Here is an 18,299-nt window from a genome sequence, read left to right on the forward strand (position 1 = left end):
CAAGAATTTTTTTTTGATGACCGGGAATGTCCGCACTAGCTTGTGCTTACCTCAACAAATCTCTTAAGATCCTAAAGTTGACGACTAGGTAAGTCCCTTAGTGATCACCTCTATTAACACTTGTGATAACTTGAACTCAAGAACTCATAAAACCTTCTTTTGCGCTTTTACTATCAAACCACTCAGTGGTGGTTAGTCTCCAAGAAATTCAAGCCTTGGAAACCCAGATGAAAAAAATGTCAAGTTTAGATGATTCACTGCACCTCTTTTTTCAGTGAATTTTAGACAAATATAAGGCCTAATGGGGCATAACAATTTCGGCATATCAGTGAGGGCTGAGCTGCGAAGTAGTAAGCAACTCTTCAGGTGAAGATGAGAAACAAACAGCCATATTCAGTTGGCCATTCAAGCCTTGATTACTGGGTAGTAGTCTAGTAGACAATATACTCTGGCATAGATTGTGAACAGGCGAAAGGCCATGATAATAATGATGCTGATCATTATTCATTATCAAATCTCGATGTAAACTTTACCAGATATACATACAGAGATGAGCATACAGAGCTTTAAAACTGGTGCTACAAATGAGTTCCAAATGCTTGGACATCCTCTTACCCATAAATTATCCGCTCTTCACACCATGAACAATAAGTTGAAATCAGTGTTTTACCACAAAGCCTATGAAATTCCTAACTGACAAACGGTTCCCTAAAAAGTAAATTCACCGGCAAATGCAGTATGAAGCTTAAACTCAATGTGCAATCTTTACCCAATGTCAACTAGATGAGACATCANGTAGTCTAGTAGACAATATACTCTGGCATAGATTGTGAACAGGCGAAAGGCCATGATAATAATGATGCTGATCATTATTCATTATCAAATCTCGATGTAAACTTTACCAGATATACATACAGAGATGAGCATACAGAGCTTTAAAACTGGTGCTACAACTGAGTTCCAAATGCTTGGACATCCTCTTACCCATAAATTACCCGCTCTTTACACCATGAACAATAAGCTGAAATCAGAGTGTTTTACCACAAACCCTATGAAATTCCCAACTGACAAACGGTTCCCTAAAAAGTAACTTCACCAGCAAATGCAGTATGAAGCTTAAACTCAATGTGCAATCTTTACCCAATGTCAACTAGATGAGACATCAAAGAATGAATTACTACCAAAGAAAACCTAAACTATCCATAAAAGACTTTGGAAACTTACAGACTTCAAGCTTAATTCCATTTCATAACTGAAAACTTCTGATGTTTATGTCAAATTTGAACAGAAGAATATTCCTACATTTATTTTTTCTCGTTTAGCAATGCGTTTCCTGATGCATCGTGCCCAATCTTATCAGAAAATAATAGGGTGCAAAAAATAAAAAGGGTTCCAGCAGAACTAAAAGTGTGCAAGTAAAGATCCGCAAACCAGAAAAAAAAAATATAATGGTTTTCTAGCTAATGAAAACAAAGGATATAGTATCAACAAGTATAGTAGCATATGACCTCGGTGCCACATGACAAGTTACAAAAGCATAATCCATGAATGGGAAGGATAAGGCAAAGTAGTGAAGGAACCAACACAGGTAGGAGAAAACCGCAAATGCATGCCAATTTGGTTTGGAAAGACCAAAGCCTCTGTCACCGAGGAACTGCAAAGTCTAGGAAATGGAAATAAAGAAATGCGGAAGATAATCAGTAGACAGCTAAACTCAACTAAAAAGGAAAGAAAATTTTGTTGAATACACAAAAAGAAACAAGTTCGTGAAGAAAGGCAAACCATTGAAGAAAGATTATTTAATCAGGAACATTATGAGGCAAAAATAAGAATAAGAACGTGTGGTTAACTTGGCCAGAATCCTGGCTTTATCTATAGAGCACCACAACTTTTGGTGACTGATAAGAGCGGCATGAGTTAAGGACACTGATCACCAGATAAATAATAATCCCACAGGTAAGGAAGGTTTACTATATGTAAGTCCTGGTGAGTACAACACAGTATAGTCACAGAATAAACAAGGTGTACCTTCAATACCATTGTATGAAGAATACAGAAAACACGGACAAGTGCATTACGTGCAAGCAAACATGAAAGTATTTCATTCAATCATGGTGAAAAGATACCTATAAAGATTGTATAATTTCCAACTCCTTTTCAAGCAGGGCACCTTAAATCTTCATTTTTCAAATATTTTTAGCTAGTTTCTACAATTCTAGGATGAAAACTGAAACATACCATATCATCTTACAAGCTCCAACCAGAATCACCAGAAGGTCTCCGTAATTAAGTGGATTGACAATATAGACACCCAAAATTAGGATATCTCAAGGTAAGGGAATGTTAAAGGACTTAACTACCAAGTTTCACTGCCAACTTAATCCCTTGATCAAGTCTTTAACCAAAGATCCAAGTGCATAAGAACCCTAAATTCTCACTAAATCATTCAAGAAAATTCAAATAATTCCAAGACTTCAACAATCACTAAGATGATTACCAAATAAATAAAAACAATTCAATACAACTTAATCCCCGCAAAAATATTTTAAAAATTACAAAAAAAAGTAACAGAACTTATTAACTCGGTTACACAAGTTTGCATACTCTGCCGGATACAATGATTATAAAAAGAAGATTACAGGCATTTGTTTTTCTTTCACAAACAGAAGCTGATAATAAATCCTATTCATTTATAGTTCCATAATATATCCAGCAAGCCGTGTCACAATGGCACTGCAAGTCCTATTGAACACAGTATAAGAACAATGTCAGAATAAAACGTTCACATGAGATATTAAGTAACCATCAAACCAATGGTGGATAAACAGATAAACCAGCACTTAATAACAAAATGGACCATGACCATAAATGAACATACTACAAATCCATTGTAAATTCATATACTTTATAAAAACATAAAAACTACCAATATAATTTCTAGTAAATGAAATGTAAAAAGAACTACTTCAATTTTACCTTGAGAAAGCCAGCTCCAGCAGGTTGAATCAACAGCAATGCTTGACTTGAGCCGAGCAGAAGCAATGGCACTGTGAAGGGGCATCAGTGAGTCAACACTTCCCAATACCGAAACAACCCTTCTATAAGAAATTAACGATCAATTTAATCCGCCATCCTCAATGAGATAAAATTAAACAACAATAATAAAATAAAAATACATATATCTATAAACCTTGAGGCACGAGGGAGGGAGCTGGTTGGTGAAGAGAAAGCGGAGAAAATGGATTTTGGGTTCAGCGCCTTCTGGGTTGTACTTTTGGATCGAGCAGCGACGGATTTGGAAGCTGTTGCTATGGCTGATCTACATAACGAAGCCATTTTTGGTTCAGATGAGTGTTGTGAGAGTGAAGAGAGCTTAAACCCTACTGTTAGGAGTTCGAGAGTTTTGATTGTCAAAACGGCGCCGTCCAAGGCCAATCGTGGGTCGTGCATCTATATCCGACTAGACGGAAATGGATCGGATTCGGGTTATCAAGCCCTCTTGTTAAAATCTCTCAATATTTCCAAAACGGGTCGTTTCAGAATCTTAAAATCTTAAAAAGACCCCTCAAAACGCACAGTATTGGAAATCCATGCCAGAAATGTACCGACTGTGTTAGCTTAACAAAGCGAAGCCATTTCACCGCTGAATCGGATCACCCATAGAAGCAAGTGGTACCAGTCTCTTAGCTTGTACCTGTGGAACCCTCCCAAATCGCCGGCAGAGGACTCATACGTCTTCAGCTACCTTAACCCATCACCGATGGCTTCGATCTTAGCTCGCAAGTCCCTCTCCGCCCTTCGCGCTCGTCACCTCGTGAGTATATCTTTCTGCAAAACCCTAACTATTTTTCTTGTTCCACTTCATAATTAGCTTTTATTGAATTAGTTTAAAGTTTTCAATTAGGGAAAAAGATGGGCTGATTGAAATTTGTAAAAGAGAAAAATGTCGTTATTAAGATTAGGGTGTTTTTTTCACTGACATTTTAATTTGGGTTGTTTTGTTAGGCGGTGTCGGGACAAGCATTGCAGGGTTCGCAGCATTATGGTTTGCGATTCAGTGCGCACCCTTACTCTTATCATCCCACAAAGAAAGGTTTGCTTTTCACTATTTTTTTTTTATTATGTATCAATCAATATATGAATAGGAAATATTTATTTATTTTTTGTTCAAGGCTCGTTCTGAATGCTGGTTGAATGGGTAAGATTATATGTATTTCGGGAATTTTTTGATATTGGTAGCTGCATCTATGCTATGGGTTTTGGAAATCCTCTATTGATTTAAAGGATGATTATGAATAAGTGCATTAGTATGGTAGTTGATATTGGAAAAGGGAAGTGGTATTATTTTTCGAAGTACATAAGATTATTTTTATTCTATATGTGATATGATAGTGGGTCAGAAATCAATATAACTGCATGCCACTAGGTTAAATTGGTCACAATTTGTTGTTAAACTGCATAATCTGTGCCTCTTGCGAATTTATAATTTTTTTTTTTTTTTTTTGGGGTGCTTTTTCATTTATTTATTTTTGGCTGCTAACTGCAGATGATGAAGAGAGGGAGCAACTTGCCAAAGAGATATCGAAAGACTGGAGTTCTGGTAATCTATTTATACAGAAGATCTTTTTTCTCAGTTAGGTTTTACATTAATTTCTAACTGCAAGGTATTTGTTACATAATTGCAGTTTTTGAAAGAAGCATAAACACGTTATTTCTCACTGAAATGGTTCGGGGTTTGATGCTGACACTCAAATACTTTTTTGAGCCAAAAGTTACTGTAAGTGTCTCCTTACTCCATTATCTTATTTAGGTTGTGATGAGCTATGATTTCTAACCTATACCATGTCTTCTTATGCAGATCAATTATCCATTTGAGAAGGGTCCTTTAAGCCCTCGCTTTCGTGGTGAGCATGCCCTGCGACGATATCCCACTGGAGAGGAACGATGCATTGCTTGCAAGCTCTGTGAAGCTGTAAGTAATTGTTCTGTGAAAATAGGTTCACTTAAAAAAGGAAGAAAAATAGAATATAGGAATTGCCTAGTTTTCTTGTAAATAACAGTGGAAAAAGTTTGCATTGTTCTCATATCATGTCAGGCTTCAGTTCTGCTATGCACTGAACACTTGGCTGGCAATGGCCAGTTGTTTGGATGCCATGGCCTAGAGTATGTTTCTGCTGTATTTTAAGCTTGTCTGCTATCTATGCTTTTTCTCATCTACAAAGTTAACGTGTGTGTAAAACGTTATTCTTAATACCAATATGGTCGTATGTGCCCAGAAAAGAAACTTGAGAACACTGGGTCATGAATTTCAATAATCAATCTTATATTTACGATATCTGCATTAAACCATATTAACAAGCTCATTTAGTACAACTTGATTAATGACAACTGGATTGCCCCGCACTATAGGATCTGCAGTTGACTGAACTTTTTAATTATCTTGATCATCCTATCTTGTGTGTGGGTTTTAGCTCATGATGTAAATTGTTCATGGTATCAAAATTTTTTCAGGAAATGCTGCATCCTATCTTGAGCATTCTAGCTGCTTGTTCTCGGCTATAGGCAGAAAGAGTGCCACATATACTATGCAAAATTTGTCCATGTTTTTCAATGTGTGCTTCTGTCTTTGTAGGCCTCTTGTGCCTTTTAATATGCATTTCCTGTTTGCATTTGTATATTGTAAAACCTTGATGGGCTGCCATCCTATATCTTTTGGATATGGGTTTACTAGCTCTATGTGGCAATTATCTTATGAGACCATGGTTATTCACCAGATATGCCCTGCACAAGCAATCACAATTGAGGCAGAGGAAAGAGAAGATGGAAGTCGCAGGACAACTAGGTGAAGTATCTTCCTCTTCTCCTCTTTTCTACCCTCTCTTCCCTTCTCATTAGTTTCATATCTCATTGTATTTTAACTTTGCAGGTATGATATTGACATGACCAAGTGCATCTACTGTGGATTTTGCCAAGAGGCTTGTCCTGTTGATGCCATTGTGGAAGGACCTAACTTTGAGTTTGCAACTGAGACTCATGAGGTCTGTACGCGTGCTTTTATTAAATCATAAGCACTAGATTCAACTGTGTATGTCAATTATTAATGCTTTAATATTGCTTCAGGAGCTTCTGTATGACAAAGAAAAGCTGCTCGAGAATGGGGATCGTTGGGAGACTGAGATTGCAGAGAACCTCAGATCCGAAAGCCTTTACCGCTGATGCTCCCCCGGTTATTTTAACCTAGTTGGTACTCGGATTTTCTTCAGTTTTTGAGTTGATGAAAAATAAAAAGATCCGTGCAGGAGTTTCTGCAGAAACTTTTATTTTATATTTTGTGATTATGTAGCTTTCTCATTTGAATTTTGCTTTGGCCGCTACATTTTTTAAGTAATGGAACAAAATATATGTTGTAAAAATTTGCCAATGGAAAAATGGGAATAATTTCTGTTTTTTAATGGCGAATGGCAAACCCTTTCAATTGTATGAACTTTTTCTTCATGTTTAAACCCTATGATCAGCCGTATGCTCTCTTCACTCATCAAGTAAAGCTAACAGAACCACCTTTGGGTGACCGAATGGTTGGATAGAGACGTTTGAGGTATTATTCAAGAGGTTATGAGTTCGATTTACCTCGGTTTCTAAAAGGGGTGGCCACTGAAGATTTATTCGGCCGTTAACTTTAAGGTCTTGGAGATTAGTTAAGGTGCACGTAAGTTGGTCCGGATGCCCCAGTGAAAAATAAATAAATAAAGCTGCCAAATTTTGAAAAATTAAAAAAATAATTATGAAATAACCCATTGTAAAATAATGATGACTTCTGGTGTAGCCAAGTTTGAAGGGCGGAATGCTAACGAACCAGGGCCATAGCACCTGTTTCTCCCTAATCCCCCGAATAAGATGTGGGGAAAGGAGAAGAAGGAGTCGGAGCTTATCAACCATAGGAATGCCCGATCGACTTGAGCGAGCTACGAGGTCTCTTTTAGCGCACTTGACTTATCTTATTGCGTTAAGTTGGTTCGCATGTCCCAATCAAAAATAAATAAATAAAGTTGCCAAATTTTAAAAAATTAAAAAAAAATGAAATAATCCATTGTAAAATAATAAATAAAAGTTTTATAATAATTTATCTAATTATATTATGATATGTGTAGACGTAAAAATCTACCTATACGGAAGGAGTGACTGATCCTATGAGGTTGAGGCCACTAGCTATCCGCTGTATCTGCACGCGTAGAGAAACAAACGTGAAGCGACAGAAAACACCGGGGTGGTGTTTACCATAGGCACTCCGATGCTCAAGTCAGCAAGGTTGAAAGAGGTTGATTTAGTGAGGGTTGGGGAGTAGAGAGGTTACCAGAAGTCTAGTTGGGGACTGTGACTACGGTTGTAATGTGAAGTTCTCAAGCAGGAACTCGGGGTCTGAAGGTGTAATGTAATATGCCTTGTGAGGGAGCTGACCTCTGTTTAAATAGTGACTGTCTGGTCTCCCAATCCTGGTAGGATTGAGAGTTCTCATAGTAATTCGTTCCTTCCAAGGATATATCCTTTGGTCCCATTATCCTGGCGTGAAGGGGAGTCCAAGTATGACTCTGATACGAACCTTGGAGGAGTTGGGATGGTAGTGAACTACTTTATCGGTGTTCAAGTAGGAATGTGATCCATAGGTGACCATGAGCTCTGAATTCATTCATAGGTCAGGGAAGTATACTGGGATTAGAAGGCTTGTGTCCAGATGGTTTGGATTGATTATACTTCATATCAAATGGGCCTTACTCGGGGAGCTCTGGCTTGAGCCGCATTGGGATTGGGCCTGATCCCTTCCTCACTGTCAGACGCGTTATCCCATTTGGGTCGAGGACATTTTTTAGCCCTAAAAATACGTCTTTTTGTACAAAAAAGTTGATATAAATTTTGTGTAAGTATAGTATTATTCATGGTATAAATACTGATACTATTTTTTGAAATTATTTTAGAATTAAAAAGAATAATTTCGATGTAAACTGTAAAGCCCAAGTCCTAACAGAGGTCGAGTCCTGGACAGGAGCCCAGCCCAGCTCTTTCTCTAATCTTACAGGGTTGGTCTGACTGGAGTCTGACATCATCTAAGTGGCTAGGTTAACCAATAAGCTCTGAACTCCGACGCAAAGAAAAAGCAGGAAAGAATAATTCAAACAGTCAAACTCAAGACCACCAGATGGCTGAGGAGGCGATTTTAGGTTACTTAGAACACAATGAGCAAATCGCGGATTCAGGTGTTTTCGCCGCCGAACGCCAACTCGATCACAATGACGTCGTTAATGTCATCAAAAGTCTTCACGGCTTTCGTTACGTAGACGCTCAGGTACACTACGACCTTTTCTGCTAAAATGCTTCACTGGCTTTGCTATCTGCATGCTTGTTATCAAAACTTAGGGATACAGGAGATTTGGAAAAAAAAATCGGCTTTGCTGATTTGCTTTATGTTATTATTATTATTATTTTAATTTTGTATGTTTGATTGATTAGTGTTTTCTAGTGGTGGTTCCGTTAGTGTTATTTGGTTAATTGTGCTTTATTTTATTTGATGAAGATTAAAAAGTGAATTTTGGATTTATTATGTTATTTAAAAATAATTATACAGAACATTAAGAGGGAGACGTGGGTGCTGACTGATGAAGGTAGAAAATATGCAGCTGAAGGATCACCTGAATTTCAATTGTTTATGGCTGTGCCACAGGAGGGCAGTATCTCAAAAGATGAACTGCAGGTGATTTCTATGACTCCCATTTGAATTTGTAATTATCGGATTTTTATATTTAGTTATTATGTCTAACGAATTTGAAAAATGTAACAAGAAGTTGGATTTAGTGTTTTAAGATCTGAGAGCATCTATGTTAGCGTCTTTGAAAACAAAATTTTGGGAATGAAAATGTAGGCAACGAAATATTTTAATATGAGTAAACCGACTAAAGAACATTTTTGAGAATGATTTCTGAAGAATATTGAGAAGCCAATATGGTGTCTTCAGCTTCGTTCACTGGGAAATGATTTTACATTTTTCAATAACATTTTTACAAAACTGTAATTGATTAGCATACTGTAGTTTATGAATCAGGCTATATGGATATTGTACAGGATGCTCTTTGTAATATTTTCTGCTTTGAATTTCCTTTTCTGTTGTGGGTTGAAATGTGTGTTTATGATGATAGTTGTGAATTTTTGCTAAGATGTGTAGCTAAAACATTGTATTGATGCAGAAAAAGCTTGATCCTGCAGTGTTCAAAATAGGTTGCTCACAGGCAGGAAAGAATAGGTGGGTGGAGATGGGAAAGCAAGTTTCAAGAAAGGTAACACCCTTTTTTAAGTTTTTCAGTTAATCAAGTTCTTTAATGAGTTTTAGGTGGAATGCGAGAAATGTTGTTTAGTGAGTTGGTCATTCTCAATGGCATTTTGACTTTTGTCTGTATATATTATTAAAGTGTTGTTGCCTACTCCAAACCTATTACATGCTTGCTGTCCAATTGTTAGAGCATCTATTTTCTGACCAATTTGTGCTTCTATTGTGTATATTATGCTTAAGTATTCATGATTGTTCTTAAATTGCTGTAGGTTCAAAATGTGGAAGATAAAGTGAGAGTTTTGCTGCTACATGTACAAGAAGGACATGTACGTGATTATCATATCTAATTTACCTGTCATCGGTATAACATTAGTTTCTCCATAAATCACCGAGAGTTTTATTCTATTATCACTAAGCTTTAATTATTTTTCTCTCATTTATTATAAAGCTGACTCTTAATACTACCAAAAGTAACCTAGTTAGGGTGGCATACAAATTCCTCTTCCTATATGCCTTATACACCCATCGTTGTTCTTACAACTTTGGTTCACGTAAAATGAATTCATCATGTTTTCCTGTGCTAAATCTGAATTTGTTTTTCTGTACTTCCTTTTCTCTTTAGTTTACTCTAATAAATCCACTTTGTAATTCAGGAAATTAAGCAAGAAGATATCAACTCTCTCAAAGCGAGAAAGCTTATTGTTCTTCAGTAATCATCTTTCTTGACTTTCAATTTATATACATGTGATTTCATTGCTCATTTATTGTTCTTCTATGATAAGAACCTCAGGCTTTATATGCTAAGACTGCTGGGGTTTTCACATCACTCTATTGAAGCTTCTTTGTTCAATTGTGGTGGCAACAAAGCTATTCCTGACCTGTACTAAATTACTTCTTTTTTTATTTTAATTTTCTTTTAGAACATGGAAGGGCTACTCAGTTACTAAAGGTCCTAATTATGCTCCGCAAAGAAAGAAAGTTGCTACAGATTTGACTCGAGAAAACCTACAGAGGTATTTGATATGTTTTTTATCTTTGTGACAAAATATTAAAAAGTATAAACCGTTTGTTAGTAAGCATTGTTAGTGACAATAGCTTCAGGCATTGAATTTAGTGTTGAAGTCCATTTCCCTTTATTTGTATCATTTGAAAGGTTTTTGCCTGTTAAAGGAAGAGTGGAAATGGTAAACATATTTTGGGCTATGTACCAATTATAATGTGTAGGACAATAAAGTCTAGAATACTTATATTCATTCTCTTTCTTCTTTGAAGTTGGGGGTATTTCTATGGTCTTACATTTTGCAGGATATTTATTTTGCAGTTTTATATTTTTTAAAGCTTTTAATTTAAAATATTTATTTTTTTAATTTACTGTCATATTGGTCAATGTGCAGGATAAGCTAGCAATAATTGATGAAAATATATTTATAGGTTATACTTCTTGTTTTTCAGCCTGAATGTCTTGCATCTTGTTATGTAACACCGTTCACTGCTTTTTTTCCTTTTTTTATACATGTTAAGGGTATCTTTCTGACTTAAGCTAGTAACTAAGCTGAAAAATTTCTGCAATGTTTCTGCCTTCAGAGGCGATTGGAAGGAACTAGAATTCAAAGAGTATAACTTCAATGCTAAAGGACAGCCTGCTGAAGGTGGCCACCTTCACCCACTGCTAAAGGTACGAAACACTCACTTACTTTACCTCCTGTTAATTTCAACGAATGTTAGATTTTTACCAACGTATAATTACTTTGTGGGGATAATTTTATTAATACTTTTTGTAAAGTTTCTTTAGTTTGCAATATGTTTTGATTAATCTCTTAAAGGGTGGAAATGTTTGTCATTAATGCCCACTTGTGAATGGTTTACACGTTAGATATAGTTAATAATGCAAAATTCTGTCTTGGTGATGCCATTGTACTAAGTAGGCTCACAAAGTTAGTGGGTTGCTATTAGATGGAAATCAACTGAAGCCTAATTAAATTTTCTGTGATTTGTTGAACATTAAACTCCCTGAGAAGTTTCAGTGTGAACAAGGAAGAGTGATGTTCTTATGAAGATTATTTTCCACAGTTATAGCATTTAGAATAATATGAGTGTGTTTTTATGAACACAAGCTGTTCCATAGATAAAGATGAATTTGTGTGCATGCATTGTGGCTGTCATAGAGAAAAATTGTTTACTTAGGATTTTGCACAAGCTTTGTACAAAATTTTACCAATACCTTAAAGTTCTTTATAATATCTTAAATATCACATTCCTTATTTTGTAAAATCTTGTATGATTTTCTATTTAACATGTTTTTCCATTTTCAGGTACGAAAGCAATTGAAGGACATTTTCCTTCAGTTGGGGTGAGTTATGACCTTTAGTTCGTTTGATTTCAACATACTTATGTTTTTTTTCTCACAGTATCTCTGTTTTCAAGTCTGACATTTTTGTACTTTGGTCTTGTGCTGGGTACAGTTTTGAGGAGATGCCAACAAACAATTATGTTGAGAGCAGGTAGGTGGTCTTACCAGTTCCTTGTGAACTCATTATATTTTCATTGTTGCTTGATTGTCAATAGAACTTCACATTATAAGTTCAGTGGTTGTGCCTTTATCTTGTAAGCCTTGATTAACCATATAGTTGAACACTTTTGATGACTAAGGTGGTTTATGGTTGTTGAGATATAACTGAAGGCATTTTTCACACAAAACGGTATGTAGGGATGTAGTAATTGCTGCATGTGGCCGTTGTGTCCTAAAATGCTTCCATCCAACAAAGAATGGAAGTAAGAAGAGAATTTATTGTTTATATCTTTGTATGCAGTATCAATCTAAAAATTGGGCTTGCGATTGGTTTCTCATCATCTGTCAGATATTGTAAATTGGGAAGGAAGCTACAAATTTTTATGTGTCAATTGTTCAGTGAGATGAAGCAATATACATATTCATTCATTTATGCTGTAAAAGGTTAGTTGCCTTTAGAAACCTCACAAAAAGATAATCTTTGAACAAGTTTTAGATAGTGAAATGGAAGAACATAGAATGCTGACCATACATGCTTATTTGTTCTTTTCCTCCATTCCCAGCTAGCTGAGGGAATAAAAAAGCTAGATTGCAAATGCTTACCTACTGTTTTAAATGTGATAAAAGGCAATGCCAGTGCACTCTTGAATGTTAACCTGTTTTTATGTCAAACTTGTAGCTTCTGGAACTTTGATGCATTGTTCCAGCCACAACAACACCCTGCCCGTGATTCACACGATACATTCTTTCTACAAGGTTTGGCCATCTTCACTGCGTGATTCTGGTAATGGTGCTCCATAAAATTTCCTTCTGATGGTTGTTTAGCATACTGTAGAACCTTCAACTACGAGGGAACTGCCCGAAGATTATGTTGAGCGGGTGAAACGTGTTCATGAGGTTGGTGGTTATGGGTCCAGAGGGTATGTCATTTTCTTAAATCTGGCTTCAGTATCTTATCTTCACATTAAGGGATACTTTTTAATTCTATTTAATTGTATTTTGGAAGATATGGATATGATTGGAAGAGAGAGGAAGCAAACAAAAACCTCCTGCGAACTCACACGACTGCTGTTTCCTCCAGGATGCTTAAGGCACTAGCAGAGGTTTGATTGACTGGATAATCTTCCTGAATTTTAAAAAAAGTAAAAATTATACTGTCCAGTATAGCTTTCCTTTTGGATTCAAAAGTCTCTTTGTTTTTAAGTTTTGGTGCTAATATACTTCCAAGTGAAGCTGTACTGGCACCAGTAATTGCTAAGATACTTTAGATGGGAACAAAGAGATATTGTTCTCAGAGCTTTGGTTGGCTTGGTCTCTGCTAGCTTACCTCTACAAATCTTAATAATGAGATATGAACATTATAAATAACTGAATTGAATGTGGACACCATCTAGCATTTATTTCATTTGCTTTTTCTTCTTTCAATTCTTATTTAACACATGTATTGAAGTTCTATAATTTGAATTATGTGGAAGGATTATGGTTAGAGTGTCATTATCTTTTTTTTTTTTTTTTTTTTTTTTAATAATTTCTGAGCATTTGTTTTTCTTTGTTGATTTTATTTGCAGAAACCATTTGCCCCCAAAAGGTACTTCTCTATAGACCGTGTTTTTAGAAATGAAGCCGTTGATCGAACTCATCTTGCAGAGTTTCACCAAATAGAAGGTGTTGATAAGTTATTCTATGCAATGCTGGATTTAGGTTTAGCAGTGTAATTAAATTTAATTCACTCAAGTCTAAACTGAGGGTTTGGCTGTTCAAAATGAGATATCAATTATCTTTATTGCAACAAACAATTTGACCCATCATCTGGACCTGGTTTGTTTTGTCAACTAGTATAAATATTTTGTAGTCGCTTGATAATAACACACGTTGGACTTTTACCTGTGTTCCAAGTGCCAACCTTGTTCTATTTATGCACAAGTCAGTTTTGGCATTGACCAAAAATCAGTAATCTCGAAGTTATATATATTAAAAGTTGTGAAATCACCTGGATTTGTTATAGACTCTCCTTGTTTTCACCACTAGCATTAATTAAACGTATACATGGGTAATGTATTGATGCTCTGCTTTCTATGAATATTGCGTAATTACTTATTTTGGTTTCAGGCCTAATATGTGATCGGGGGCTTACGCTTGGTGACTTGATTGGAGTCCTGAAGGATTTCTTCACACGTTTGGGTAATGGATGATCACTCTATTGAAAATTCAGTTGGCTTCTATGCTTCTTTATAGTATAAATTTTTTTCATTAGAGTTTAATTTTTCAAAGTCAGATGAGGTGAAGCTTGATATTTTTGTTCTCTCCTTTCAACCAATGCATTGCAGTTATATTCTCTGTTTGCATCTCCATCTGGCAGTTTTCTGCAGCCATCATGGACTGGATGGCACAGGCTAAAACCCCTTTTATTGAAACCAAACCAGGAAAAAAGATACTCCTGTTGCCAATAAATGTGCTTAAAGAGCACTAAAAGAATGCTTCATGGTTGGAAATAATAGCTAGTATGAGTTTTGACAAATAACTACCCTAAAAGGAAAATATTAGACAGATACTATTCCTCTTGGCAAGATGTTGAACAATTAGTTTTTCCTTCTCTTTAATTGGCTAAAAACTTCTAATCTACAGCTAAATTAACTTATTTTCCCATCTATTCACAGGCATGTCGCAGCTGCGTTTTAAGCCTGCTTACAATCCGTATACCGAACCTAGCATGGAGATTTTCAGGTAATAAATCCTGGACTTCTCTAATTTGGTGTTGTTTGTTTTGGTACTTAGCAATTGACATCCCTCCTGTGATTACCAGCTATCATGAAGGCTTAGGGAAATGGGTGGAAATTGGGAATTCTGGCATGTTCAGACCTGAAATGTTGCTTCCTATGGGATTCCCAGAAGATGTTCGTGTTGTTGCATGGGGCCTTTCCCTTGAAAGGTAATTAGATTGTAATTTTTATTCAAGTATAAAGTATAAACTGAATGGAATTTATTTCGCTTGTCTGTCGTTTAACATGTTTGTGACAATGCTGAAGCAATTTACTTCCTGCTCTTACTATGTACTGAAAAGATACTGATTTTTGTTTCAAACTTTTTGAACTAGACCGACTATGATACTCTACGGTTACAATAATATCCGAGATCTGTTTGGACACAAGGTACTTCTACTTTCCATATACTAGCTATGATGCCATATAGCTTTCAAATCGAGAATGCTGGTGCATGTTTGTCTCTTGTTATTGCAGGTGGATCTTGGTCTCATCAAGGAGAACCCGATCTGTCGCCTTGGCCTCGAGTAAAATTGTGGTTCTTCTATTTCTTGCGTAACTCTCGAGTATACTAGAAAACACCAGGGTCTTGGCAGCTTATAGAGTCATGGATCGTAGCACAAAGTTACTGGTTTTTTCGCTTAGTTGAATTTAGATTAATTTTATGAAAGAGGCTTTGAAATTTTTGGTCTGCAAATGAGCAGAGGCATCTTGTATAACATTATTCAATATATTGTTTGCTAATACACACCAAGACAAACCAAATTGATGGACAAATTCCCTATGACCTCAAGATGTTCTTCATTATTTATTCTTTCTTCGATTCTGTTCTCGATCGTTTCCTGCCTTTCCCTTTAGAAAATTTTACCGACATTTTTAGGGTTCATGAACACAAAGTCTTGTGATGTTAACTAACTTGCATCTTCGTTTAGTTTTTAAATTTTTGTATGTATAATCAATCAATTATAAGCGAGTATGTGTTACACTCTGTTTGCATACTCGACACACCGACTCATGGTTAATCTCATGCATAACCTTATCAGTAAACTGGATCTCAATATTGAAGAGACGAAAACCATCCTTAAATAATTGAATTTAAATATCCATTTTATTGCATTTCAGATTGAATGAGGTACTAGATATTCCTCTTGTAATAATACAAACGGTAGCAATATTACATCAAATAAAATGTCCTAAATTTACTAGGCTTGAATACCATGCTAAATTACACAATAAACCATCGTTCCGTATTACAAACCCTACCCAAACCCATTTTAGTAACCCCATTTCATAGTCCTTAGGGTGAGAGCCAGAGAGATCGGGAAAGGGAGACAAGATGTTGAGACAAGAGTGGAGTGGAAAGCAATGGTGATTGTAGGAGAGATAGGGTAAGGGAGAGAAGACGTCGAGACAAGAGTGGAGAGGAAAATGACAGTGAGCGTNCAAGTGCCAACCTTGTTCTATTTATGCACAAGTCAGTTTTGGCATTGACCAAAAATCAGTAATCTCGAAGTTATATATATTAAAAGTTGTGAAATCACCTGGATTTGTTATAGACTCTCCTTGTTTTCACCACTAGCATTAATTAAACATATACATGGGTAATGTATTGATGCTCTGCTATCTATGAATATTGCGTAATTACTTATTTTGGTTTCAGGCCTAATATGTGATCGGGGGCTTACGCTTGGTGACTTGATTGGAGTCCTGAAGGATTTCTTCACACGTTTGGGTAATGGATGATCACTCTATTGAAAATTCAGTTGGCTTCTATGCTTCTTTATAGTATAAATTTTTTTAATTAGAGTTTAATTTTTCAAAGTCAGATGAGGTGAAGCTTGATATTTTTGTTCTCTCCTTTCAACCAATGCATTGCAGTTATATTCTCTGTTTGCATCTCCATCTGGCAGTTTTCTGCAGCCATCATGGACTGGATGGCACAGGCTAAAACCCCTTTTATTGAAACCAAACCAGGAAAAAAGATACTCCTGTTGCCAATAAATGTGCTTAAAGAGCACTAAAAGAATGCTTCATGGTTGGAAATAATAGCTAGTATGAGTTTTGACAAATAACTACCCTAAAAGGAAAATATTAGACAGATACTATTCCTCTTGGCAAGATGTTGAACAATTAGTTTTTCCTTCTCTTTAATTGGCTAAAAACTTCTAATCTACAGCTAAATTAACTTATTTTCCCATCTATTCACAGGCATGTCGCAGCTGCGTTTTAAGCCTGCTTACAATCCGTATACCGAACCTAGCATGGAGATTTTCAGGTAATAAATCCTGGACTTCTCTAATTTGGTGTTGTATATTTTGGTACTTAGCAATTGACATCCCTCCTGTGGTTTACCAGCTATCATGAAGGCTTAGGGAAATGGGTGGAAATTGGGAATTCTGGCATGTTCAGACCTGAAATGTTGCTTCCTATGGGATTCCCAGAAGATGTTCGTGTTGTTGCATGGGGACTTTCCCTTGAAAGGTAATTAGATTATAATTTTTATTCAAGTATAAAGTATAAACTGAATGGAATTTATTTCGCTTGTCTGTCGTTTAACACGTTTGTGACAATGCTGAAGCAATTTACTTCCTGCTCTTACTATGTACTGAAAAGATATTGATTTTTGTTTCTAACTTTTTGAACTAGACCGACTATGATACTCTACGGTTTCAATAATATCCGAGATCTGTTTGGACACAAGGTACTTCTACTTTCCATATACTAGCTATGATGCCATATTGCTTTCAAATCGAGAATGCTGGTGCATGTTTGTCTCTTGTTATTGCAGGTGGATCTTGGTCTCATCAAGGAGAACCCGATCTGTCGCCTTGGCCTCGAGTAAAATTGTGGTTCTTCTATTTCTTTCGTAACTCTCGAGTATACTAGGAAACACCAGGGTCTTGGCAGCTTATAGAGTCATGGATCGTAGCACAAAGTTACTGGTTTTTTCGCTTAGTTGAATTTAGATTAATTTTATGAAAGAGGCTTTGAAATTTTTGGTCTGCAAATGAGCAGAGGCATCTTGTATAACATTATTCAATATATTGTTTGCTAATACACACCAAGACAAACCAAATTGATGGACAAATTCCCTATGACCTCAAGATGTTCTTCATTATTTATTCTTTCTTCGATTCTGTTCTCGATCGTTTCCTGCCTTTCCCTTTAGAAAATTTTACCGACATTTTTAGGGTTCATGAACACAAAGTCTTGTGATGTTAACTAACTTGCATCTTCGTTTAGTTTTTAAATTTTTGTATGTATAATCAATCAATTATAAGCGAGTATGTGTTACACTCTGTTTGCATACTCGACACACCGACTCATGGTTAATCTCATGCATAACCTTATCAGTAAACTGGATCTCAATATTGAAGAGACGAAAACCATCCTTAAATAATTGAATTTAAATATCCATTTTATTGCATTTCAGATTGAATGAGGTACTAGATATTCCTCTTGTAATAATACAAACGGTAGCAATATTACATCAAATAAAATGTCCTAAATTTACTAGGCTTGAATACCATGCTAAATTACACAATAAACCATCGTTCCGTATTACAAACCCTACCCAAACCCATTTTAGTAACCCCATTTCATAGTCCTTAGGGTGAGAGCCAGAGAGATCGGGAAAGGGAGACAAGATGTTGAGACAAGAGTGGAGTGGAAAGCAATGGTGATTGTAGGAGAGATAGGGTAAGGGAGAGAAGAC

The 18,299-nt window shown here is 36.0% G+C and overlaps 3 protein-coding genes across 4 annotated transcripts; 2 read left to right on the forward strand and 1 right to left on the reverse strand.

Annotated features, from left to right (window-relative positions):
- Window positions 1-2,466: 2,466 nt before the first annotated feature.
- Window positions 2,467-3,421, reverse strand: LOC116137144 (protein NUCLEAR FUSION DEFECTIVE 6, chloroplastic/mitochondrial). Its single transcript, XM_031422830.1, has 3 exons — window positions 3,191-3,421; window positions 2,977-3,095; window positions 2,467-2,742 (listed from the first exon to the last, which is right to left on the reverse strand). Exons 1-3 carry the CDS (start codon window positions 3,334-3,336, stop codon window positions 2,723-2,725), a joined length of 285 nt encoding a protein of 94 aa, XP_031278690.1. The 5' UTR covers window positions 3,337-3,421; the 3' UTR covers window positions 2,467-2,722.
- A 147-nt stretch (window positions 3,422-3,568) lies between these two features.
- LOC116137143 (NADH dehydrogenase [ubiquinone] iron-sulfur protein 8-B, mitochondrial) lies at window positions 3,569-6,450 on the forward strand. Its single transcript, XM_031422829.1, has 8 exons — window positions 3,569-3,814; window positions 4,006-4,093; window positions 4,547-4,600; window positions 4,686-4,777; window positions 4,859-4,972; window positions 5,775-5,842; window positions 5,927-6,038; window positions 6,121-6,450. The coding sequence occupies exons 1-8, from the start codon at window positions 3,761-3,763 to the stop codon at window positions 6,214-6,216; spliced, it is 678 nt and encodes a 225-aa protein (XP_031278689.1). The 5' UTR covers window positions 3,569-3,760; the 3' UTR covers window positions 6,217-6,450.
- Window positions 6,451-8,105: 1,655 nt separating this feature from the next.
- LOC116137041 (phenylalanine--tRNA ligase alpha subunit, cytoplasmic) lies at window positions 8,106-17,753 on the forward strand. 2 transcript variants are annotated; one of them, XM_031422726.1, is made up of 18 exons: window positions 8,106-8,338; window positions 8,618-8,743; window positions 9,234-9,323; window positions 9,586-9,642; window positions 9,970-10,025; window positions 10,237-10,329; window positions 10,901-10,991; window positions 11,629-11,666; window positions 11,779-11,817; window positions 12,505-12,581; window positions 12,661-12,745; window positions 12,832-12,928; window positions 13,394-13,490; window positions 13,935-14,006; window positions 14,483-14,549; window positions 14,629-14,754; window positions 17,231-17,285; window positions 17,373-17,753. In XM_031422726.1, exons 1-18 carry the CDS (start codon window positions 8,192-8,194, stop codon window positions 17,424-17,426), a joined length of 1,467 nt encoding a protein of 488 aa, XP_031278586.1. In that variant the 5' UTR covers window positions 8,106-8,191; the 3' UTR covers window positions 17,427-17,753. The 2 variants fall into 2 exon arrangements, with proteins under 2 accessions (XP_031278586.1, XP_031278585.1); XM_031422725.1 differs by lacking the exons at window positions 17,231-17,285; window positions 17,373-17,753 and adding exons at window positions 14,920-14,974; window positions 15,062-15,437.
- The last annotated feature ends 546 nt before the right edge of the window (window positions 17,754-18,299 follow it).

This window comes from Pistacia vera, unplaced genomic scaffold (assembly GCF_008641045.1).
Source record: "Pistacia vera cultivar Batoury unplaced genomic scaffold, PisVer_v2 Contig320, whole genome shotgun sequence".
NCBI lineage: Eukaryota > Viridiplantae > Streptophyta > Magnoliopsida > Sapindales > Anacardiaceae > Pistacia > Pistacia vera.

What these genes read in the sequence shown, in the direction of transcription:
- LOC116137144 (XM_031422830.1), bottom strand. Translation starts at nt 3,336, where the DNA reads ATGGCTTCGTTATGTAGATCAGCCATAGCAACAGCTTCCAAATCCGTC. An exon ending in TCCCTCCCTCGTGCCTCAAG is followed by an intron (nt 3,096 to 3,190) that starts GTTTATAGATAT and finishes TTCTTATAGAAG; the next exon opens with GGTTGTTTCGGTATTGGGAA. An exon ending in CTGGAGCTGGCTTTCTCAAG is followed by an intron (nt 2,743 to 2,976) that starts GTAAAATTGAAG and finishes TGTGTTCAATAG; the next exon opens with GACTTGCAGTGCCATTGTGA.
- LOC116137041 (XM_031422726.1), top strand. Translation starts at nt 8,192, where the DNA reads ATGGCTGAGGAGGCGATTTTAGGTTACTTAGAACACAATGAGCAAATC. An exon ending in AACAATTATGTTGAGAGCAG is followed by an intron (nt 11,818 to 12,504) that starts GTAGGTGGTCTT and finishes TCAAACTTGTAG; the next exon opens with CTTCTGGAACTTTGATGCAT. An exon ending in GGATTTCTTCACACGTTTGG is followed by an intron (nt 14,007 to 14,482) that starts GTAATGGATGAT and finishes ATCTATTCACAG; the next exon opens with GCATGTCGCAGCTGCGTTTT.
- LOC116137143 (XM_031422829.1), top strand. Translation starts at nt 3,761, where the DNA reads ATGGCTTCGATCTTAGCTCGCAAGTCCCTCTCCGCCCTTCGCGCTCGT. An exon ending in CCCTTCGCGCTCGTCACCTC is followed by an intron (nt 3,815 to 4,005) that starts GTGAGTATATCT and finishes TTGTTTTGTTAG; the next exon opens with GCGGTGTCGGGACAAGCATT. An exon ending in ATCGAAAGACTGGAGTTCTG is followed by an intron (nt 4,601 to 4,685) that starts GTAATCTATTTA and finishes ACATAATTGCAG; the next exon opens with TTTTTGAAAGAAGCATAAAC.